Source organism: Papilio machaon, chromosome Z (assembly GCF_912999745.1).
Source record: "Papilio machaon chromosome Z, ilPapMach1.1, whole genome shotgun sequence".
NCBI lineage: Eukaryota > Metazoa > Arthropoda > Insecta > Lepidoptera > Papilionidae > Papilio > Papilio machaon.
The window spans coordinates 1,703,884-1,729,353 of record NC_060016.1 but is presented as its reverse complement, the minus strand read 5'-3'; the positions used below and the strand labels follow the sequence as shown (position 1 = coordinate 1,729,353).

The 25,470-nt window shown below is 32.6% G+C and overlaps 1 protein-coding gene across 1 annotated transcript in view; it reads right to left on the bottom strand.

The window, feature by feature from the left end:
• Positions 1 to 23,464, bottom strand: part of LOC106715871 (succinate dehydrogenase cytochrome b560 subunit, mitochondrial) — a 30,793-nt gene extending 7,329 nt beyond the window's left edge. The window contains exons 1-3 of the mRNA XM_014509229.2: positions 23,391 to 23,464; positions 16,503 to 16,747; positions 10,659 to 10,938 (exon numbers count right to left, since the gene is read on the bottom strand). Of these exons, the coding sequence (XP_014364715.2) occupies positions 10,659 to 10,938; positions 16,503 to 16,747; positions 23,391 to 23,464 (599 nt within the window). The remainder of the gene's footprint in view (positions 1 to 10,658; positions 10,939 to 16,502; positions 16,748 to 23,390) is intronic.
• Between the last annotated feature and the right edge of the window lie 2,006 nt (positions 23,465 to 25,470).

The following is a 25,470-nucleotide window of genomic DNA, read 5'->3' as shown; positions in this document are numbered from 1 at the left end:
GTAAGATTGTGCCTTAACAAGTGAGAAATTAATCTAGTGCCATGGGAACTTAACAACGGTGCTATATTTTATTTGTGAGGTGAGCAAACTAAAGTTTTAAACTCTAACCTAAAAACGAATCGATTTGCGTTTACCGCATTCTAACCTTTTCGCTGTGTTTACGTAAACTATAGTTTATAATACGAATATTTAACTTGTAACTCTGTTTTAACTCAACAAATAATTAAACCCATACGTGTTCTTTCATAAAAAATGAAAAACAATACATTTTTCAGTCAGAACTAGTTATAAAAGAGGTTTACAATTTCGAAACTGCAACATAAACAATAGACTTATAACGAAAAGTCTTTACAAAACTCATGCTGTTTGTTAACAAATACCATTGTTAACTAAAGAAAAATATATAACAACAAATTAAATGGAAATTTTAACGTTATCTGACTTATTTCCAATACTTTTTACAAAGTTTAACGCCATAATTTAGAAATCCGATAAAGGTTTGTTTATGAACCAATATTTTTTTTATGATATTAATAATGTTAATCCGTAGTAAGAATCGTAGTAAAAGGTGAATGTACTGTTATCCTACACCTGCACATGTCTACATAGCAACGCCATCTATTATGCCAAAACTCAATATACGAAAAAAGTGGCAAACTTAAAATTGAAAATTCTATTTACTTGATTTTATTGTTACATAAACCACTATGATTAGGAGAAACGGTTATATTACAGTCTTCTAAAGTTAGATTTTTAGCAATAATTTATTTAGTCGCAGTTTTTAAAATTGGAACACTAACGTCATGAGGTCATTAGGTATTTGGCTGACCGAGTTTCGTTCAGTCTTTTCAAATGTGACATGGTTAGCACTTGGGTCATGTTGCAAATCCGTGATTACGAAACTATATCTATATATGTATTTAAATATAGTGTATCATCATAAATCTTTTGTGACAGTGCCATCTATTAAAATAAAAAAAATAATTATTAATTATATTTAAAGTGGAGAATAAGTTAATATAATTTGAAATAGTTACCGTAATCCGCGATCGCCATATTATATCATATGATTTGTACTAATTTAACTGTTTAGTAATTATGTACTACCTAAGAATTTTAAATTGTTATTTTCTTATTGCCGTCAAATCTTTTACAGTTGCATAACTACTGCAGCTTACTATAGTGATATTATTTTCTCCCGTCACAAAGTTTACATAATTTTTAACCCTTTTTGTGGACAGTAACAAATACTCTAGTTATACTTGTAAGAAGCTTATTGTTGGTATCCATTAAATATCTTGTTGTTCAATAGACTGAAAAAGATGATAATATGTTTTTATGCCAGTATTTTGACAGTGTAAATTCAAGTTTTAGTATACTTGTATTAACTTCATAAAGTTGTGATTGTCTACGTCTTTCCGTAGTAAACTATCGGTAGTTTGCCAACTCATTTAAGTTTCCAACCTTGTGGTCAGTATTTGAATTTCGTTCATTTTCGCCGTGCTCTAGAAGTCACGTATACTCGTGATGTCGAGTTTTGCCACTAGAGAGCAGTAATTTAAATTGCGAAATATTTAAATAAATTTCTTTTGTAGGAGTAAAATAAATTAAAAGAAATCTGAATATGAGGAAAAACGTCACTGCAGTGAAATAACAAGACTCTCAAACCTAGTCTGATTTTTAATGATGAGGTATCATCTCCAATCATTGACCACCTACGAAATTTATAATTTTATCAAGTGGTAGACGCCTAATTACTTATCAATATCTTTCTCAAACCGAATTGTAGCAGCTAGGCCTACAGTGCAAAACAGAATTTAATTAGAATTAAATTTTGCGTATATTTTCGCTTTTTAATTTTTAAAGTGCTACGCTTCGCTTACGATCTTTCGTAGCGGCTACAAGTCTAAATAAACAATACGTGAACAAATTGGATCATTTATCATGATTGAGTAATTGATTAATTAAAGTAATGTTAATTAAAAGTTAAAAATCACTCATTTAACAATAGTCTATAGAATTTATAATCCATTTTCTTTAAAGGAGAATATATTATTATTTTTTAATGTAGATATTACAATAATAATATACAAAGGACGGTTGGTGAATGTGTTTATAGATTAAACGTGTTATAGTGAAATAAATTTCGTGAGTATGTGCCTATTGAAATATAGTGCGTATGTGTACCAATATTATAGTGCGTGCAAGTGTATTGTGTTCACGGCGGTGCCTTGTCCTAACATTGTATTTAAACTTATTTCTTTTTGACGGAGAAAGGAAGACGCTAATTCTACTTGAGAGGTAAGCCAATATTATTTTTTCTTACAGTAATTAAATACTAATGTTTCTATGTTTATTCCTTCATACTCAGACAGATTAAAAAAAAACATTTTTATGAAAGCTTTGTATCCGAACCTTTGTTATTTTATCTGTAAGGCTTAAATCGGATTTAAAGGGGTATGGCCGTAATTGCATATCATGCATTGTGTCTATCAAATCCATTTGCGTTGTAATGGACGTGCTGTATATAATAACCTACGATTTTATTCGCCGTACAGTAGAATCATATCCGCAGGTGACTAAACCATGTTTGTAATTAGAAGGGGGCACTCTCTCTTTTTTTTAACACCACAAAACACAAATTTTTTTTGGAACATTTTAGTTTGTTGTAGTTTGGAACAAAGTAGTGCTTGTGTTGAAAATTGTTACTAGAATGATAATACTTTTGATAGTTGATTTTTAAAACTGTAAAATGTAAAATCTCTTTACATTTATAATGAAATAATTGGGATTAATTTAATGGATTAGAATCAAGGCCTTTTAGTAGCTGTACAAATCTTATTTTTAAGTTAAAGTAAGTTTTGGGCTTTAAATGCTTATCAACTAACTCAAGAAGAATCTTTTTTCGTCTAGAAAGATTTAACTAAACAACATACAAATTAATTTGTTTAAGATGATGGAGGGAGACAGTTGTTCAAACAAGTTTTAGTTCGAGTGAAAGTTTGTAAATGGATTGTAATTTAATTAATTGAATTGTAAAGGTGACAAAAATTTTAACATACATTACAAGGTGGCTAACAAGCAAGCGCCCACATGAATTCGCCGAAATGGCGAAGAGACTGCTGCACATATACATCCGCGATGACAGATACGTTGCTTACATTTAATCGACATGTAGGATACGCACAGAAAGGGAGATATCCAAATTATGTCTGTTAAGCTTTTTTTAATACTGACAATCTATTACACTGTAATGTATCCGATACATATAAACCAGTTTACAAAATAAAATGATAATCTTAAGAAAGTTTATGAGTTATAAATATACCTTAGACATGATTTAATTAATGAAAGAATCGAATGTCATTATAATTATTAGAGTAATATATAATAATAATAAAGCCTTTATTGGTGAAGATTTTCTTTATAAAGTTTTTATTTTCTTTTTTTTTATATAGTTATTAACATTGTTAAATAGCAAAAAAATACATTTAAACCGGCGACTGTTATCTTTAATCTACAGCTTGTCCTTGGACAAAGGCCTCCTCTAAAGATTTCCACTTCTCTCTGTCCCTGGCTTGTTTGTAGAAGTTTGTGAAGTTAATATTTAGTTTAGCGATCCTATCGGAAACTCCAATTCTTCTATATTTGGTCGTGTTTTTTCATATATTTTTATTTTATTAGAAAGCCAACTCCAAACACAGCACATTTTTCTCCTTTATAACAAAATATACAGTTTTTATGCTCTTCTATACCTTCTCCTAATCTTCTATGCCGTTGTTAAATGCTAATTCTAATAATTTATCTGGAGATTTTAAGGACCTAACATTTAATGTAGCTATATATATTAAGTTGTGAGATTTAGGTTCGCCCTTTAGAGGGTTTTGGTCTTTTTCTCCCACGGCGACCACCCGGCTTGGGAGAATGTTTATCATATGTTCCGCTAATTGTGTTTCTTGCATACGATCACGGTATGTCCAGTTGCCAGTTCTTGATTGCTAATTAATATTTTGTAACGATTGTGGAAAGGAATTAGATCTTGCCCTAAGCACATCAAAGGCGTTTAGTTTTGAGAGTTTTCGAAGATTTGCATGCTCATTATCTGCAGTAGTATTCGATTTTGGAGTTGAGGGCTTACGCTTTCGTTTTTCGGTATTTTTGTTATTCTTCAGTATAACCAACTTGTCGTATTTTATGAAACAAAAATTGCCTTTCTTTTTCTCTTCTTCAAGCTGAGGCTGCAAAGCACGCCTTTTTTCAAGTACTGCCTTGGGAAAATCTTCGGTTATATAAATTTCGGATTTAATTTTCTTTTTATTCTTAAGTATTTCTTGTTTCTTCCATGCATTGACTAATGATACAATTATCGGCCTAGGTTTCCCTTTTGCATTGTCTTTAACTCCAATCCTATGAATTTTGTTTATCCATTGCTTATTTATCTCAATATCCATTTTCTGTATTTCGTTTAAAAAATTCTGTATTAATTCTTCATTACATGTTTCGTTCTCTGGCACTCTAAAAACTATAATACTATTCTTCTTCTTTTCTGTTTCCAAATAATCGATTTTTCCTTTTAATAAAACCAATTCTTCTTTTAACTTTTTGTTTTCGTCGATTAAGGGTTGTAATTTTTCTTCCATCTGTCTTGAGAAGCTTTCATTTATTTCTCTTGTTTGCTCTTTTATTTGGGTTGACATTTCATATTTAATTGATTGCAATAATTTTTCGAAGTTCATTTCCATTTTGTACAATATGGTGGAACGCGTTTTTATGTAATCTATGTTTTCGGCGAATTATTATGGCAACTCAAACGATGCGATTGACATATGTCAACGTCGAAATCGATGTTTGTTTATATTATTTAATGTCATTTATCAACTCAATAACAAATGATTCGTAATTACCCTCCAGCGAATAATAGTTAGCAAATACGATATTTACATTCTTAGTTTTCATCGATATCCTTGTCTTGATTGCAGTGATTTTTAGTTTAATATGAATGCCAGTTGAAGACTTACAAAATGATATACACTTTACTTTGTTTGAAACACAATAATCTTATAATTTAAACAACTTTGTGAGAGGATCTCAAAACACAGCTTGATCGTTTGACAACCGGAACCGGAACTATTAGACTAACATTACATCAAATAATACTATGTATTTAGATTTCTAGATGAATAAAGAAGCATAATTTCAAATACCACTAGCGACATCTATTAAGAAAAATATTAGATATACGGTCGGTCGCACCAAAAGATTTATAGTTTGTCTATTATACCTCAACGTTAGCGTTAACCATCACCGCCCAAAGTTGAGCGGTTAAGGTTAAAGTTAAATATAATTTGAAACAGTCACTCACTCGTCCAATACGACGGTGGTGTTGACCGGGATGTGAAAAGCCGAATAAATGCAGGTTGGATGAAATGGCAACAGGTCACCGGTGTGACTTGTGATCCAAGAATGCCACCCAAACTTAAGGGACAGATGTACAAGTCAATCGTAAGATCTGTCTTATTGTACGGATCTGAATGTTGGGCCACCAAGGTTTCGGATGAAAGAAGATTGCATGTAGCTGAGATGCGTATGCTAAGATTGAAGTGTGGTGTGACAAGAAAAGATAAAGTTAAGAATGTGTATATTAGAGGAAGTTTGAAAGTAGCGCCAGTTATCGAGAAATTGAGGAGCAGAAGGTTAGCGTGGTTTGGACATCTTATGCGGAGGGATGATAATCATATAAACAAAAAAGTAATGAGATTGAATGTGGATGGCTATAAAAGTAGAGGGAGACCAAAGAAAGTATGAATGGATTGTGTGAAAGAGGATATGCGTAAGAAGGGGGTAAATTCAGATAAAATATGACGGCTGATAGAGATGTATGGAGGAGTAGTACATACTGTGCCGACCCTCCATAGGGATAAGGGCAGGTTGATGATGATGATGATAATTTGAAACAGTGTTAAAATGTGTAACCAATATTATGCGCAACCGCGGATTAAACTACCGTGAAGGCGTCGGTTGTGGTTATATGTAGTTATTTTGACAATTCACTAGAGATGAGTTGAGTAAAATCGGTTATGAATCTTTGCGATTTCCTATTGTTGTTCACAGAAAAACTTTAAATCCATAATTTTGTCATTTATTGTTTTTTAATTCCAATATAAATAAAATTGTTTCTTTCTATTCCTATTTCCTTCCTCAAAACTAAATAAACTTTTAACCAAAACTTGAACTTATGTTTTTTTAGTTAATCCTACAAATACATAGCCAAATAACTTTAATAGATATTAAAAGTAATAAAACACCTAAATTATAGCACTTATATTTTGATTAATTTTATTACAAGACCGATTCTCTATAGTTCATAGTTGTTTCTTTATGCGAGTACGGTCCTATACTGACACTCTTTAGTTAAGTACCACATTATTCCTCACCCAAATAATTCGATATTTTAATAGACGTCAGTTATCAAACTAATCATCATTAAATAGAAACACTATACGAATTCGATCCGAAATTAAAATTAAACTGAAATTGAAACTAAGTGAAAACACAATTAGGCCTCGAACCGCGAACCGTGAAATAATAAGACGACAACATTCCAACGGTGAGTTCCCATTGCCATAACACGTTTATAACAACAATATTGTCATCGCTCTTATACAGGTATTGAGATATTTTAAATTCAGTGATAACAAATATAATTTGTAACAATAACTAAACTGTCAGTTATTTAAATTGCGTTTAAAAAATAAAGCAAAATAAAATATATTTTTATGTGTACAAAATTGTTTTATTTTATAAATAATTTCTTTTGCGATATTATAAAATATAATTCAATTTATTAAAAACGATTTAATATTACGTAATAATAATTTCATTTACTCAAAATAATATTAACGTTCATTTTTTTATTCCGACATTATTTATTTCCGACATTAAGGTAAATTAAAACAATGTTTTATTACAAGCACAAAATTAATGCACAAACTTTAATTCCATAACTTAAAATCGAATTTGATAATTAAAAAAATACTTACTTGGCTGTGGCGCGACTGCACTTCGAAAGAGCGAAACGTTCGATGCTTCTTTTATGGCCGTTAAAATAATTCTAGACTTAGTACGAAACGACCTCGATATACCAGATTGTTACAGAGCATGCGCGCGTCCGATGGCAGCGAAAATGGCCGCTAATAACTGTGTTTCCCAAACTTTTAGCTTTACTTCCGAAAAATTTTAAGGAAATTTTAACATTAAACTTTAATTTAAAACGCCTTCAAAAATGTCTAAATACAAAAACTATTTCATTATCATCCCTAAATAATTATTCAAAGTGTAATAAATTTATCTTACTAATATTATGAATACGAATGTTTCGATAGAAGTTTTGTTTGTTAGCATGTAACTGCAGAACGGTAGACTACGATTTGGAATATCGCATAAGTTATTAATTCAATTACTTTTGCGAACGAAGGTGCGGGCGTTAGCTAATGTACCAATGATATAAAATATAAATATTAGATTAAAAAAGTCACGCGTAAATATGTCTTTATTGTAAAATGATGACTAGTAATATCGGGCAAATCTCAAATTACAATTTAGTATAACGTAGGACGTTCGCGACCCACGTCCTCTGACAAGAACATTGGGTCAACAAAAGATACAGATATGTATATCAAGAAGAGATTTCAAGGGTAAACCATGCTAAATTATGAAGTTATGTTAAGTTATGGAGGACACTCAGATGGTGTCTTGTAAAAAAAAATTTAAAACTTGTACGGCTTGACAAAGTAGGTATCCGAATGATTTTTAATTTTTTTATGCCTTTAGATGTAGTGCATTTAAATTTTTTAACGGCTTCTTAAGAGTTTTATCATGTAAATTATGTTTTCATTTTAATTAATTTCATCAAAAGAAACTTAGAATATTAATAATTAAAATACCACAAAAAACGGGCTTACCTTTATATGTTAAGTACTAAAATTTCAGTGCACTTATTTTTAGATATTTTCAACACACGTCGCTACAGACTAGTTTGTTAATAAGATGTTTTTTGACTTCCGCTTCCTTCGTAACTAATTGAGTTGTGTCCTGGTAAGTGCCTACTCGGCGCGATACCCGAAGGAAGACTAATCAATGCCTTCTAATTGAGTTCTTACCTTTATTTCTATAAGATTTTTTCAATGCGCAATGATCGTAATTAACGATTCCTTTATATACTTGGGGAAGGATTATTGGCAATAAATATTTTAACGTATAATTAATGAAATTAGTTTTTGATGTTATTACTTGTTAATTATTTTGTAATAATTCGAATGATATAATAAAAAAAATCGTAGCTATATTTAATAAATTTTGTTTCCCGGAAAAGTTGGAAATGAGTTAACGTGTGGCAACATTATCGTTGTTCCAATTACGTTGTGAAGGCTGCAAGGTTTAGGGGCGGAGCGATAGTATGGGAGGAGCTGCTGTTGGAGGCTACCTGCCTCATCCTTCCGCCGCGGTGCTGGGATGCTGGCCCACCTTCGAGAACAATAAATGTCAAAGGTCACTCGGAACTACGCAGTTTGTAAATTAATCAATACATGTTCACCTTGCTTGTTTACAGTTACGAGATTTTATCGCGAGTGGAATATTTTCACTTATTTTCATATCACGTATACCCTGATCCTTTAGATATTAACTACTAGTTACTTATAAAATCGCAAGGACACTTGAATCTCATGAACACGGTCTCGGTTAAAAATAACGCGATGCAGCAGTTTATCTCGGTGATTGTAGACCACGACTTAACTAAAATGCCTGCAAATCACATTCTTTCAGTGTCAGTTTCAACGCTACTAGCGCCCTGGAAAAAAATTCTACAGCGTTACGTTCCGTGAGACTGCGTGATTTGCAGTCTATCAAAAGCCCCGGGCGTTCGCCCAACCGCACCATACCCTAACGTACACTTACTCATTTCGGAGCTAGAATTTGATATCCATAGTTTACACATGTAGACTTGTACCAAAAGCTATATATCAGTTTATACCATCAATTAGCAAATGCTCTGTGTTGTCCGTGTATGAGAGAAACGGGAGCATAATTGTTGCAAAATAATTATGTTATACAAGCGGATTTGCGGAATCTGCTCTATGGAAACAAGAATATAGCAAAAATGTTGCATTGTTTCTATTGCGTGGAATACCTTAAAATTTATTACTTTAGAGGTAAAAATTATCAAATTTTAAAATAAAATTACTTAGCTTTGATATAATTTATTTATCAGTAATAACGATAAGAAAATTTTACAGATGTGCATGTATAAGTTGTTAAATTCCTTATAGTATGTATCGTTACGTATCTAACAGTCACCTCGAGTAATTCCTAAAATGCCAGTTTGGCTTCCCCTGTTATATTTTATAGCTGTCGATTTATATGAATTACGATTTTTTTGCTTATTTATCTCCGCATTGACACAAGTGAATGTGAGGGATGACATTAAAGGCTCCGGATATACAACGTCGAAGCGTCGACGCAAGTCGTCTATTTGTATAGATATAGCGAGTACACTCCTATAGTTTGTCTATTTAAGGTTGATTAGTTTTACAGTTCACTAGAGATGGGTTGAGTAGAATCGATACTGAATTTTTTCGATGTTCGATGGTGGTTCTCATAGAAATTGCAATCGATAATTTCGTGATTCTTTATTAAATAATAATAACTAAAATTGTTTCTTTCTATTCCTACCTTATTCTTTAAAACTACATAAAAAAATCTACTAGTCTTCTAGTTATCTAAAAAAAAATGGGACCCATCTGTAAGCACTTCCTTTCGATTAAAATATTTTTTATCAAAATCGGACCACCAGGGGCGGAGTTTCGCGGTAACACACATAAAAAAAAACAGTCGAATTGATAACCTCGTTCTTTTTGAAGTCGGCTAAAAAACATTAAACCAAAAATTGAGGTGTTGGCAAACACAAAAGAAAGTGTATTTAATGATTTTTTTTTTAAGTTAATTTTGCGATACATAGCCAAATAACTGTTCAATTTAAAAAGTAATGTACAAAATACAAGACCGAGGCTCGATAGTTCATAGTTGGTCATCATTCACTTTCGGTCCGACACTATGACAACCGTCCATTAAGTGCAATATTAATCATCATACAAAATTAATTAGATATTTCATAGGCGTCAGTTCTCAAATTAATCATCATTAAATAGACGCACTGTAACATGAATTTGTAAAATGTAAATTATATTAGTTTTGCTCTGCCATCTTGGAAATTGCAGCGCTTTTCTCACGACGATCTTTACAAACAGGATGCGAGCGCCTGTCTTTGGCTATGACAGATAGAAATGTCGGCGAAGCCCGCTATGCTAAGAAGAGAAGTTTAAAAATGCCTTAATATTTTTGGAGAGATAAGGTATCCCTAATTCAACTGTGTAATAGTCACACCTAGCCTGCCCATGTATGACATGACAAATGCTGTTTAAATTTGTTAAATACTGCATTAAAGACTTATATAGTTAAAACTTTACAATAAAACAAATAGCAATTATATAATAAATTAAAAAATTATAATTTTAGTTAAAATTCAAAGTTAAACTATTTGAAATTTATAGAGTTAAACATACTAATATGGATTATTAAAAATCATCGAATTAAATTAAAACAATGAAAATAAAACAGTAAATACAGCAGTAAGAATGAAGCTTTTTCTTGCTGTTTCGTAGACATCTTTCATAGCGAGCCATTTGCCGGCATTCCATGCACAATACCTTATTCCGTTGAAATAATGATATGCGAATGGTGCACCAAGTATCATCTTGAGTAGAATAATGGTAAATGTTCCCATGTCCAGGCTCTGTATCATAGACACGTAAGAGTCGATACCATTGGGAAGAAATAATGAACCAAATGCCACCAAGATCGCGTACGATAGCACAATCACTCCTGAAAAATAATTAATCAATAGAATACACAAATAAATAAATAATCGCCAGGAATTGACAAAAAAAATGTTTTATTGACAAAAATTACACACTATACTAGTTTTCATATATCTGTATTAGCTGTCATATCTGAATTTACTCCTTTGTTATATGTACCCTCTTTCGCACAATCCATCAATACTTTGTTTTTTTTTTTTTTTTACGAGCAAGCGGCCCCCAGAATTCGCCATAATGACGAAGCGACGGAGGAAGGTGAAGCACAGATAGAGAATATTTGCCCTTCCTATGCGTCCCCTCCTATCTTTGTATTCAAACATTACATACCAATTTTGTTAATTTAAATTACATATACAGTCGACTCTCGTTAATTCAAACCTGCGGTAATTCGAACCTCTCTATAATTCAAAGATATCACGAGTTCCTTACAAAATCTCTTTATATTACGAACTAAATCAATACATTTTTATGCACTTGGTAATTCGAACGAAAAAATCATCGCTACATAACAAAACGATGCGTTAATTCGAACTCAACACTTGACAATTCAAAGTTGCAGAGAGAAAGAGGTGGAAAGACTATAAGTACATTTTGCGACAAGTTCAAACTTGTACCAACGAACTTACACGAGCCTTTGTTTTTGTTATGATAAGTTTGATAATTTAACACACACTTCTTACAAATCATTCAGATACTTTTTCGTTGGTAGCAATTATAGAATAGCAGTTAATAAGTAATAATTGATCAACACTTTAATTCGAAGTTTTATTTATTATCTCACAAATTTCGAACCATTTGACATTTCATAAACTCGATAATTCGTAATATTTTAAATTCCCTCAAGTTTTGAATTAACGAGAGTCGACTATATTTAATTTCCGCTACATCCGAGAAAGTACTAACGTACATATTATATCTGGATCTTTATAATGACGTACGTTTTTTGTGATTGTATAATGTATATATATACATGTGTATAAGTGATCCTGCCTACGCTTCTAATCAACGTATGAATTAACCTTCACTTTATACAAACACATCAATTTACCTTTAACAACAGCCAAATAATTCTTATACTCTTAACTAACAGTTGCGTGTGACTTCATCCGTAAGGAATTTAAATTAAATTTAGTAATAACTAGCTGTGCCCGCGACTTCGACCGCGTGAAATTCTGTCTTCGGATAGAATTTTTTTAGGCTAATTATTTACTTAACCGACCGACGTGCTATGATTTGATGTATGAATGTAGAAGAACATAGAGAGAGGTGTGCCAGGACCGCGCCAAATGTCTGGTTCTGGATCTCTGCCTACCCATCTGGGTTACTGGCATGAATTTTGTTGTTGTGGTATTTTACTTAAACTTATAAAAATTACAACAAAAAATATTAAAACTTTTACAAACTTCAAATGTTAATTTATTTTATATCAAATCAGCAGCCTAAAAGATAAGTTTCAAAATTCTAACTGTAAAAATGATGACACTTACATTAAATTTTCCACCCCCACTTTCAACCCCTTACAAACCCTTTTTCGCGTTAAAATGTGCCCTATGTCCTTCCTCAGGTTCTACACTAAATATTGGTAAGGGTAACAGTAAAACATATTAAACAAAACATTCACCTAAACCTCACAGATTGCTAAACAAAATTTTATTTAGCACCCTTGGGGGTAAAATTTTTACAAAAATGTAATTTCATTTTTATTGATATCAAATTAGCAGCCTTAAAAATAAGTTTCAACCTGTAAAAATGACGATAATTCCATACAAACATTCACCCCCACTTTCAACCATTTAAACCCCTTTTTCGCGTTAAAATGTAGCCTATGTCCATCCTCAGGCTCTAGATTATCTCTGTACAAAATTTCATTGAAATCGGTTCAGTAGTTTTGGCGTGAAAGCGAGACAGACAGACAGAGTTACTTTCGCATTTATAATATTAGTAAGGATTAGAGTCTATGTCACCCGGGGATGGTGTAGTTTCTTAGAAGTAAAAGAATTTTTTAAATCGGTTCAGTAGTTTCGGAGCCTATTCAATGCAAACAAACAAAAAAATTTTTCCTCAGTAATATTTTTATTGATAAAGGTATATGAATCCGTATATAATTTGTTATTTTGTCAAAATTATCTGCTTATTGAAGTCTCGAAGCGACGGATCCCAGTTGAATAGGCGGCTGTCATGGCTTGAGAGGGCGCCGGCGTTAACCTGTCTGACCTTTGTCTGTCTCTATGCTCACTTTAATGAAAGGATATTCACTGGTTCATTTGATACCTTAAAAGTACTTGAACTTATTTCAATGTAGTTTTCTTATTTATTGAGATAAAGCTAAATTAATGGTATTACAAACTTAAATTGATAAATAAAAGGTTTTTAATTGATTTTTAAAAGGTAATTTAAATAATTTTCTAATTATTCATTGTACAATTATGTATTGCGTAATACGTTACAAGGTATATTTGATTATCTATCCGTGGGTTAAGTCTGTATAAGACTTGTACCAAAACCTATATTATCGCTGTTTGTCGAAAGATGATAATAGGGGTGTTATGTTTTCGTAAAAATATCACAGGAATGGAAAACCACGTTAATAAGTTCATATAATTAGTTATTTTCATTGTTTCACCTGTTAGTTATTGTTTTTCATACAAAGGGCTTACTTCATAAAATTACTAAGAGGTAGACAAAAAAGACCCGAAAGCTCTAAACTTATGTCAACTTTACAAGCAAAGTTGCGACAGTTAAAGTCGCAGTAGCTTGATACATAATTTTCCATTTCGCTCAAAGCGAGGGAGGAAAATATGATATTACTAGGAATACAACGTTGTCTCAGAGATATTGCACTGTTCAGGGTGAATATTACAGGAAATGCTGTCTTGCTAATAAGCTCAGATTAAAGCAGTGAAGCGTAAAGAGTATTTAATAAAAGTAGACGTTGAATTCTGAGAGATTCAAAATAATATTAATTAATATTGGACGTTGAGTTTGTGCTTTCAAATAGAGAAAATAATAGACTGGCTGTATCTTATCGTTTTAATGATTATATGCGGATTCATTAAGCATAGAATTTCTCATACTAATCTATACTAATACTAGCTGTCGCCCGCGACTCCGTCCGCGCGCAGTTAAAAAAAATACTAAATGGGGGGGGGGGGGGGTTTATGAAAAATAGATGTTGGCCGATTCTCAGACCTACTGAATATGCTCACAAAATTTCATGAGAATCGGTCAAGCCGTTTCGGAGGAGTTCAAGTTCGAACCCCGTTACACGAGAATTTTATATATAAGACTAGCTTTTACCCGCGACTTCGTCCGCGCGGAATAAACAAAAAATGCACACAAGATAAAAAAAAGTTCCTATGTCCGTCTCCTAGTTCTAAGCTACCTCCCCATCAATTCTCAGCTAAATCAGTTCGACCGATCTTGAGTTATAAATAGTGTAACTAACACGACTTTCTTTTATATATATAGATTATGATTAAAGTTAACTAGCTTTTACCCGCGACTCCGTCCGCGCGGAATAAAAAATAGAAAACGGGGTAAAAATTATCCTATGTCCGTTTCCTGGTTCTAAGCTACCTGCCCACTAATTTTCAGTCAAATCGATTCAGCCGTTCTTGAGTTATAAATAGTGTAACTAACACGAATTTCTTTTAATATATTACTAGCTTTTACCCGCGACTCCGTCCGCGCGGAACAAAAAATAGAAAACGGGGTAAAGATTATCCTATGTCCGTTTCCTGGTTCTAAGCTACCTGCCCACCAATTTTCAGTCAAATCGATTCAGCCGATCTTGAGTTATAAATAGTGTAACTAACACGACTTTCTTTTATATATATAGATATACTAGCGTTTACCCGCGACTCCGTCCGCGCGGAATAAAAAAAAGAAGACGGGATAAAAATTATCCTATGTCCGTTTCCTGGTTCTAAGCTATCTGCCCACCAATTTTCAGTCAAATCGATTCAGCCGTTTTTGAGTTATAAATAGTGTAACTAACACGACTTTCTTTTATATATATAGATAGATATAGATAGATTATTCAGAGGAAAGATTTGTTTGTTTGTTTAAATTGTAGGCCTAGAAACTACTGGCCTGATTTAATTTTTTTTTTTCACTGTTGTGAAGCTACACTATCCCTACGCGACAAAGGTTATATTCCCTATTTTTTTTTATTCCCGTGGAGACGAAGTTTGTTCAACTGCTAGTGCTTTATATACTCCTATTAAAATATAAAAATACAAAAAACCCGTCTTCCAGCTCCGCCAAAAGCCTAATGTTTAAAGGTATACTGGCTATTTATTGCGGTTGAAGATTCTATTCCCGCCAATCAACTATTGGATTGTCTTGCACAAGCTTGGAATGGTTAAAATAAATATTAGTAAACTTCATATCTATTATTATAGTTAAAAAATGTAACCACTGAAATGTAGTATTATAGTCATACAAATAGTTACATCTTACTAATATTATAAATGCGAATATAAAAAATTTTAGATGGATTGATGGAGGGATGTTTGTTTGAAGGTATCTCCGGAACGGCTCAATGAAATTTGGCACAGATGTAGAGCATAGTCTGGAAGAACACATAGGCTATTTATTAAGTTTTTTTAATTCCGCGCGGACTGAATCTTGGGCGACAGCTAGTAAGCATATTTAATCAGTCCTTTATTATAAATTTATTATGTACTTATTCTACTAAAAAATTAATGCACCTAAAATTTTATCACATGAACTGTAAATACAACTTGAAGATATTTTGCGCGACGGAAGTATTCTACTCAACGGAAATTGTGAACGCGTTCTTCATCTTGCAAGTCTTTGGACGTGACGTCTCAAATAAACGTAAATAAGGAAAGTTTTATCAGCTTATTTTCAATTGAAACGTAAGTAAAAAATCACAGCAAAATCTTTGCTTGGCTGTACGGTTTCTCCCTTTTAATTATGGAACGAACGATATTTCAGTCATAATTAATGAAAGAATCATACTGTTTTGTCTACATGTCTCTGCTGAACGTCCGATGAAAGGATTATTTTTTAATACATAATACGATGTCTGTAATAACATTGATTTTATTGTAACCTGATTAATATCGAAACATAAAAGCTTGATCAATTTTGAAAAGTAAGGTTTCATTCAATTTGTATTTTCCTCACTGTTATAGGTGTACGTTCAGTAGGATTTATTGATTTAATAAATGAACTGTTGCCTACGAGTTCGCGTAAAAACAAAAAGAAAACCTAATTAATAGCCTTCATATATATAATTTAATCCTGTTCCAAATTTAATTAAAAAAAAATATCTAGAATGGTTGTGAAGTTGCGTGATAAACATCCATACATCCATCCAAACATTCTCATTTACATATTAGGTAAGAATTAATAAGTAAGATCTAATACATAAAACTAGCTGTCACCCGCGATTACGACCGCACGCAGTAAAAAAAAAATGAAATATAGATGTTTGCCGATTCTCAGACCTACTGAATATGCTCACAAAATTATAACTGCGCGCGGACGGAGTCGCGGGCGACAGCTAGTTATTTATATAAATGTAATACAACTTATTACCAGTGATACGCTGGGCTATAGAGGTCATAGCAGGCAGCGTGGGCGCGTAAATGGTGAGATGAGGCGACATAGGTCTATTCAGATCCATATTCTTTTTATCGTGCGGCTTGTACTGCGGAGGCGTGTATGGTTTGTACGTTACAGTATGCTTGCCACCGCCCCCGTCCCCGCCACCCTTCTTGCCACAAGGAGCCGATGCAAAGGATGTTACCAGTTGCAGACACGGCGTCGTCTGATAGAAGAGACTGAAAAAGGGAACAAGTACTTAAGCTTTTTTATTTCAACTTAGCTACAGAAGTATACGCGTTTTATTTAGGGTTCATAAATCTATATGAAGTTCCATACTCATTTTAACAAAGAACTTTAGAAAAAGAAACAATTTTTATTTTGTATGTGAGGAGTGTGATGAACTCAATAGGCGTAAAACAGATGTAGGGATTGCATTAAAGGTGACATGATAAAGAAGTAGGTAATTGACATCTGAAAAAGGCTATTAAATCAATTTGGAAGACCAAAAATGTGTGGACTCCATGAAGCACGCAAAGCGCAAGGCGACATTATTTTAATGAATAATTAAGTTTTCCACATGCCATTCTCAATAAGCAAATGTACTGATCATTATACGTCTCCTTCTACTAAGAAAGAGCAATGAACTAAGTAATGTAAGCTTTGATTTGTTGAAGAGATTCTGTGAAATTATTCATGCTACAACAAGTGACGTTAATACAAAGCAGTAATTTTCCAAACAGAGCATTCGTGAATTGACTTAATGAACTGACTGACTTTTTAAAACACATTTCTTTTTGTTTTTTTATTTATGTCAAAATAACGCGTCTAAACGTATTGACTACGACCTGACGATTAAGGTAATGTACATATTTAATAGTTGACGAAATATTAGTAAATTTCAAATAATCTGCAAATATTTTAGTTAAACAAAAATCGATGTCGAGGTGCCAGAGCGTAACATTGCCGGGGCGGGAAGTGTCTCGATAAAAATGTACATCGTTTGACGGAAGTGGGTCCGGATGGCAGTGTTAAAAGTGACGACCAGTTAATCGAGTTGGCCTTTGCGCACTTTGCCTGGTTCGAACATCACTGATTGCATTCTACCGTTACAGTGCACTTTGAACGATTTTTTTCAAATACCATTGTCGTAGCAAAGATCTTTTACAAAGAGATTTCAAAACCCAATAGAATGAGGAAATCCATTTCCAACGAAATTTTTGATGAACTTTATATTTAACATGATTTTGCTAATTTTTATTAATACATATATAATCTAATATATAAAATTCTCGTGTCACAGTTTTCGTTGCCATACTCCTCCGAAACGGCTTGACCGATTGTCATGAAATTTTGTGAGCATGTTCAGTAGGTCTGAGAATCGGCCAACATCTATTTTTCATTGTTTTTTTTTTAACTGCGCGCGGACAGAGTCGCGGGCGACAGCTAGTCTAATATATAAAATTCTCGTGTCACAGTTTTCGTTCCCGTAATCCTCCGAAACGGCTTGACCGATTCTCATGAAATTTTGTGAGCATATTCAGTAGGTCTGAGAATCGGCCAACATCTATTTTTCATTTTGTTTTTTTTTTTTTACTGCGCGCGGACGGAGTCGCGGGCGACAGCTAGTATAATATAATATAGTTAAAAACATCTTTGAAGTAGAGAAAAAGTTAAGTATTCTTTTTTTCAACTTCATTAATTCATTAACTTCTGCTTCCTTCATCAAATTAGCTGCATGTGTATATTTTTGTTTGGACGAACGGACAAAGAGGTGCCATTCTTTTGTCGAACTTGTGTCCCGCCTCAATTATTTTCAATGGACAAAAGCTTTGCGAGGTTTTTCATAAAGGTAATATAAAATGGTAAAATATAAATAAAAGCGTTTATATTGCCTTCAGTTTTAATTTTGTTCGGAGCTGATATAAATTATATTTTCACCTCTTGCCGCTCAATTAATGATTAAATGAACAAATTAAATAAAAACAGAGTCAAAAATGTTTCAATACAAGTGACACGGCAGTGTTTCACAATAAAGGTTACAATATCACTAAATATAATTAATTCGTCTGACGCAAGCAAACTTTGAACCTAAAAGTAATTTATTAACGCCGACGCGACGAAGTGAACAGTAAAATGTACAATAATAAACGTGAGCTTCCAGAGCAGAAATTACCATACCTATATTTTCAAAGAGAGTGAGTATTTTTTCTACATGTGTTTGCAGTGGAAACCTGTCAGTCCGCTAGTATAATGTGAAAATTGCATCCGACAGATACAATTTTAATACCGTCCGAAAATCAAACGTAAAGCAAGGTACGTGTGGAGCTTTATGTAGAGGTACGAAACACGGAATTTGCGCTAGCTGTATTTCAGCTTCATTTCTGGGATCAATAATAATTCGTTTATTAAAGGTCCTAATTTTATATACTCAGATAAGTACACCAACAGCCTATCTAGACAATGTAACATTCGATTATCACTATCTCTTATAGAATCGACAAAATGTGTCAAATAGTAACTGGTCGAAATTCGAGGATAATTCATAAAGTTTCATTTTTTAATTGAAGTCCTTTGAAATAGTTTTCGGTTCACGTATAAATTTAATTTGCCATTTCCGTGTAACGTTATTAACATCGTGCAATACTGATCACTAAAGGAAAATTAAGGAGTATTTTTCATTTCATGCTTTTCGAATGAATGAAATTAAAACCTAATATAATATAAAGGAGTGTTTGAGGGTAACCCTAACTGATAACAACAGTTAGAGTTTCTTGTGAATAAAAAATATTAAATCGTTATATTCTTGTAGCAATTGGGAGTTTGAAAAAAAATTAATATTTTTTTTTTTTATATATTTTAAAACTTAATTACTAATTTTATCGATTTGTAACGTGAAAAACGAAAAAAAAAATTTTCAATTAATTACAAGCGATTATAAAATTTAAAATATAGTTACGTGAATGTGAACGACAGCCACCATACTTGTGACGTCATAATGTTTAGCAAATTCATAATGGGTATGTTCCGATATGCACTGCGACCACTGTACTGTGTGACGTCAATTCAGTATACTGTGAAGCCGTCCCTTTATAGCCAGCTATACTGGTTACGATTTAAAACGGAACGCAATCCCGTATACTGTCAGCAGCATTTTTTTACACAAAATTCAAATGAGTGTATTCAAGTTTTCTAGGACATTAAAAAAACTGTTTTGGAGTACTGTCAAATTAAAAATATTTTAATTAATATTAATTGTAAATTGAATTTATAATATAATAAAAGTAAGTACTTTTTCATAAAAAAGAATATGTTTTTCATTATCAACACAGTCTAATAAGGTTAATTTTTGCAATTCTTCCATTGTTTTATTGTTTTATTTATTAATCCAAACTAATTATAGAACTTTAAAATTTTCTGATTAAACTGTAGCTTTGTTTATAAGACGTTAGGCACTCGAGTGGTTTTGACTGATCACGTGATCAAGGTACTGCGAGTACCTTACCTCGAAAACGCCAGTGCTCACAGTAGAATATGGCGACGATTTATGACGTCATATATTTCCCTAGGGTACTGCGGCAGTATACTGGCAGTCCATAACGGAACGAATTTTTCTACAGTGATAGCAGTGCTCGCAGTGCATATCGGAACATACCCAATAGTGCTGCGTTTAAAGCTATTATACGTCAGCTGTCAAGTTGACAAAAACATTGTAATTGAAATAAAACAAAGCTCAAAGCACTGTACTTATTATCTCTGTATACTAATACGAGTAAAAACTAACAGTATGACGTCACACGCGCTCGAATTTGTTCGGGAGTTCTCGGCGCGTCTTCGGTACTGGATTCAAAAATTAATTTTGATTTTGATATAACTTTTTAATTATTGCGAAAAATAAAAAAATAAAAATTGTTTTGCTATAAAACTTATAGATGATCTTTCCATTTTTCAAAGAAATAAAAATTTTCAAACACTCAATTACAGTTAAAAAGATTCGAAAAAAGTTGTTGTGCATGTACAAATAAAGTCTTGTAAAATTATCAAAGTTTTAGTGCAAAAAGTGATTGAATGTGACATTTTAAACACCAAAAATTACCATAAAAATGTTAAGTACCCGCAATAACTGAGTATAATCTATATTCGGTACTGTGTTTAAAGGACAATGAGTAAGTGCAACTGGTGCGGAAAGTTCATGTCGCATTCCGGCGGAGGCGGAGCGGTGTGCGCCAAGTGCAAATGTGCATACCACAAACAATGAGTATCATTAGGGAAGTGTGCGGTGCCTAAAAACTGGTTGTGCAGTAACTGTTGCAAACCTACGTCGGTCCGTCAAGATGATAGCGCGGGCGCACACGGGCTTGAGGGCGACACATCTTCGTGCACCACGCCGGAACAGTGTGATGGATCCCCCAGTACGAACGATACTATTTTATAGTTAACTAGTAAAGTTGAACTAATGTTTATAGAGATGAAGATATAGAATATTTATATCCTTTAAGCACCTTAACCTTTTTTGTTGTTAATTTATTTATTATTTTTTTTACTCTCCATATTATGTTATTGTTATTGAAAGTTAAAATTGTTATTTACTTTGCACATACGAGTACAGTGTTTAAAAATTTAAAAAAATGTACTATAAATATACTAATAAAAATGTATTCTCTTTTTATGTTATTAAGTTTAGTTACCCTACCACCTAAGTGCAAATGGTGTGAGAGCAAAGGGGCCTGTTGAAAACTAGCTCAGGGATGGCCGATGTCGTCCCTGTATCAGCTGAGCTGGCCACCTTTTGTCACGTTTTTAATCTGTTTGTTTTAATATTAGTTCATAAGTTTCTTTTGTGTGGCAATAAATGTTTATTCTATTCTATTCTATCTACATTCCTTTATGTCTGTCACAAAGGCTTTTTCAACACCCATCTCTGAGTCCATTATTAATTAATTTAACAAAGACAAAGAGTCGTATTGCATACTTGTGCAACGAGGAAATAATAAAAGGGAATAAACAAAAAAATAATGGAGAATTTTTATTTAAATGCAATTTTCTATTGATTATTAATTCACAATCCTCGGTCGATACGGATCGTATGATTAAGGGAGGACAGAGTTAGTTTAATTACGCAGAAATATAAAAAAAATTATCACCAATATTACTTTCGAGTCAATTGTTAAAAAAATCTTAGATATGTTATAAAAGGGTGATTTTGTAACACTGTTTTGTTATGTTCTTAGGTTTTGAGATTGTTGATTACGATATTGCAATACGAGTTATTAATTAGATTTCTATAAAATTATCCAAACAAAAATTTCATGTCAAAATCTTACTCTTACTGATATTATAAATGCGAATGTTTGGATAGATGGATGGATGGATGTTTGTTTGAAGGTATCTCCGGAACGGCTCAACGGATCTTGATGAAATTTGACATAGATGTAGATGTAGAGCATAGTTTGTAAGAACACATAGGCTACTTATTATGTTTTTTTATCCCACACGGACGCAGTCGCGAGCGACAAAGAACATCAAACGACAAAGGAAATCATCTGAGATAAAAATTACGGGCAATTCTTTTCGTGAAATTGTTTAGTAAAAATTCTGAAACTGTCAATAATGTGACATTTTAAATCCATGTCGAGATCCATAGAGATATCAAAATAATATTCGTATATAATAAACAAAAACTGAAGCGTGTATTGAATGTACGTTCGCATTGGCGCGGGAAATACGTATCGGGCGGTATCGAGGGTTCATTCACGGGCCTTACACACGAATATTCCCGCGGTGCATTCGTGCATACCTCACTCAATTATTCTGGGATACATACGCAATTTCATCTTTGTTTATGATGCAATTAAATTTATGCATCTGTTTTCATTGGTTATTTCAAACCTCATAATTTATGCCACGCTATGTATTCAATCAAATTCATTTAATATTAATATCAACAGTTGGGATGGTATACTAAAAAAGTTGTATTAACGATACAGTTTCGGTTAACACGCCGATACATGACGAGCTTTTAACTATTCTGTGACAGATAGCAATAATGCTTAATATATTTGAAATACGCAGTGCTATAGGACTGACGAAACTTTCTAATTTGTCATAATTTGTAAAATATATCTCATAATAGCTTTTACAGGCGACTACGTCCGCGCGGAATTAAAAATAAAACTTAGTGTGTGTTCTTTCAGACTATGTTACCTATACACATCTGTGCCAAATTTCATCAAGATCAGTTTCCCCTATCATTAAATTGATTTTACATTTAGTCACAAAGGAAAAGAAAAAAAACAATCATTTATGACTTTCAAGAAAAAAAATTAAAAAAAGAAATCTTTTATTTTTTTTACAATTCGATATTTTTGCATACGTGTGTTTTAGGTTGGTGTGCGTTGCGTATGTTTGATTGAACAATAAATAAATTAGAAACTAGTGTTTTTATAATACTTTTTATGGAATTGTAATGTTATATACGAATGTGAAGTACTCTAAAAGTACTCTATGCATGACCGGTGAAAAGGTATTAACATTTAACCTGTATACAATCTCTGTTATTCGTTGTCTGTCTAAGAACAAAGGAGCGAATGTTGAAATCATAAATAAATGCTAGCAAAATAGGATTTCTCATTTCATCAACGGTTCTCATAGAAGGGTGGCTAATGGAGGGAGAATTTGTACTTATTTTTGTTAAAAGCGTAATTTGAAATAGGATTCGTTTGTTTGCATTGTATGTTTGCATATCAAATTATGGTAGTTACTATTTTAATCCGAATTTTCATGCATTATTAAAGGTTTAGTTCATAACTCTAGGCTTTTGTATAAAAAAGCTTAAGTTATTAAAATGGTTATTTATGTATATTTGATATAAAAAGATCTTACCATTTTTTATTAATGATCCTTGTAAGGCCAAGTTTTGGTGCATAATGATAACTTTTCATAAGCAAGGAAAGCATTATTTATTTAAAATGTATACGATGACAAACTAAATAATGAAATTTTTATTGTCATCCAACTTTTTAAATATTTTCTTTCTTTTACGTCAATTTTTATGCAACTGACCTCTTTACATGGACAGGCTAAAAGAAGTGGTATTTTGTGCCTGTTTCATTTTTGCCATTTTAGCGCTGACACGGTTGCGGTTAGTACCGGTGGTGAGGATTAGACCCACAGTCACAGAGTAGATAATATAATATAATTCGAACTAGTAATAGAGATAGAATTAACTGTAACATCGACGATCGCGTCTAAGTTGGAACGAAGCGAAGTTTGTCATTTCCAATGACCTATCCATCTATAGAAATCAGCGACAAATAGGTCTAATTACAGTCACCTAATACCTAAACACCCAGATATTGGTGACATCATGTAATATTCAATGTCGGTGGCCTGCTACAAAATCATAATGTAATTAAGTTAGAATTATGACCCGCGGCGTCTTTCGTCACCCCTCTCGTGTAATCGCTAGCTTACATACATATAAGTATGTATATATACGCCTTTAGCATAGCCAAATGTAGCGTCGCTATACATATCCTTATATATATATATATAGCTTACTCCATAACAAGTTAAGTAGCAAGTAACGGTGAGGTAAATTTTCATTTTCTTTTGAACGACAAAAGCAAGCAAAGTTTTTTTTTTAATAGACCGCGATCCTATTTTTCGGCTAGGCCAGTGTGAGTAGCTTCCTATCTCGCGTCTCTTGCAGTCCGCTAAATTAACTAGCCAGCGCGACGTGTAGTATTGACGGACGAGTTTAGTACAGTTCACAAGTTAAAATCAAGTAAAACAAATCTCGACGCGAGTAGTCTCCTTTTCCCAACAGCAACTTGTGCCTAGTCACTCGCCTACGTTTGGGCACTACTTACTATTTGCAATTTATTACTAAAATGACTGATGTCTAACTTGCAACTGTACTTACTTGTGTGTAAATCGGACTTGAATCTGTTAGTTTAGTTCAACTGGATCTGACAGACAGTTGTCTGTCTCTGAGATCAAAATCAACTAATTTCATGTCTGCATAGCTTCGGTTCTTTGTTTAACGGTTCGCCGGATCGAACAAAGTCCGTGCTAATTTCATATCACACTTTGCTTCCGGTTCAATTTCACGGCTTTTAGCTACAGATATTAATGATTCAATAGACACTTACGCGTGTTTAAAGAGCTTAGATAAAGTAGCATTTGGTTTACTGCGAATAAAACAGTGACGTATTTGAATAATTACCATATTACCGCTATAGTTACCAATTTTTAATGTTCTAGATTTCGTATATATTTTAGACATAAAAACATCAACATATCAAAAATATTTTTTTTTTCATAAAAATCTCACGAAATGCGATAAATGTTTAAGATAACTTAAATATTTAAAACCTTTCACAATGGACAAATTAAAAATATTTACTTATTTAGTAGTTTTATACAAAAACCCAAAAATAAATATGATGTGTAATATTGTTTCAGCTGGAAAAAAAAGTTTTGGATTTTTAAGCTCTGCAATGCATAAAAGAGTGCAAGTGCAAAAAATAGTGAAAAGTGTATTTTTGCTAGCTAAATTAAGAATTCTTTAATTCGATTAAAAGAGTTAGTACACGTTTTCACTACTATAATGATTATTTTTAAAACACTATTAAAGCTCGCAATGATCTTGTTATTTTTATTCTTTGAAAATACTCTTTGCCTATGCAATAACTTTGAGAACAGCTTTGCGTTGCTCGAGCTATTATAATAAGGTAGTAGCGATTTTAGCCAACAGAAAACATGTTTTCCGATTTACTTAGAAAAGGGAATAACAGAAAACGAACTAATTAATAGTCGATTATTTTAAAACAAGTCTGAATTTTTGTCTATCTGTTTGTGAGTTAGTCTGAGAGTTTGTGCGCGATTATTAAAAAAAAAAAAAAATTTTAACAGATTTGGATGCAGTTCTATTAATGTATTATGAAAAGTTTCATTTAAC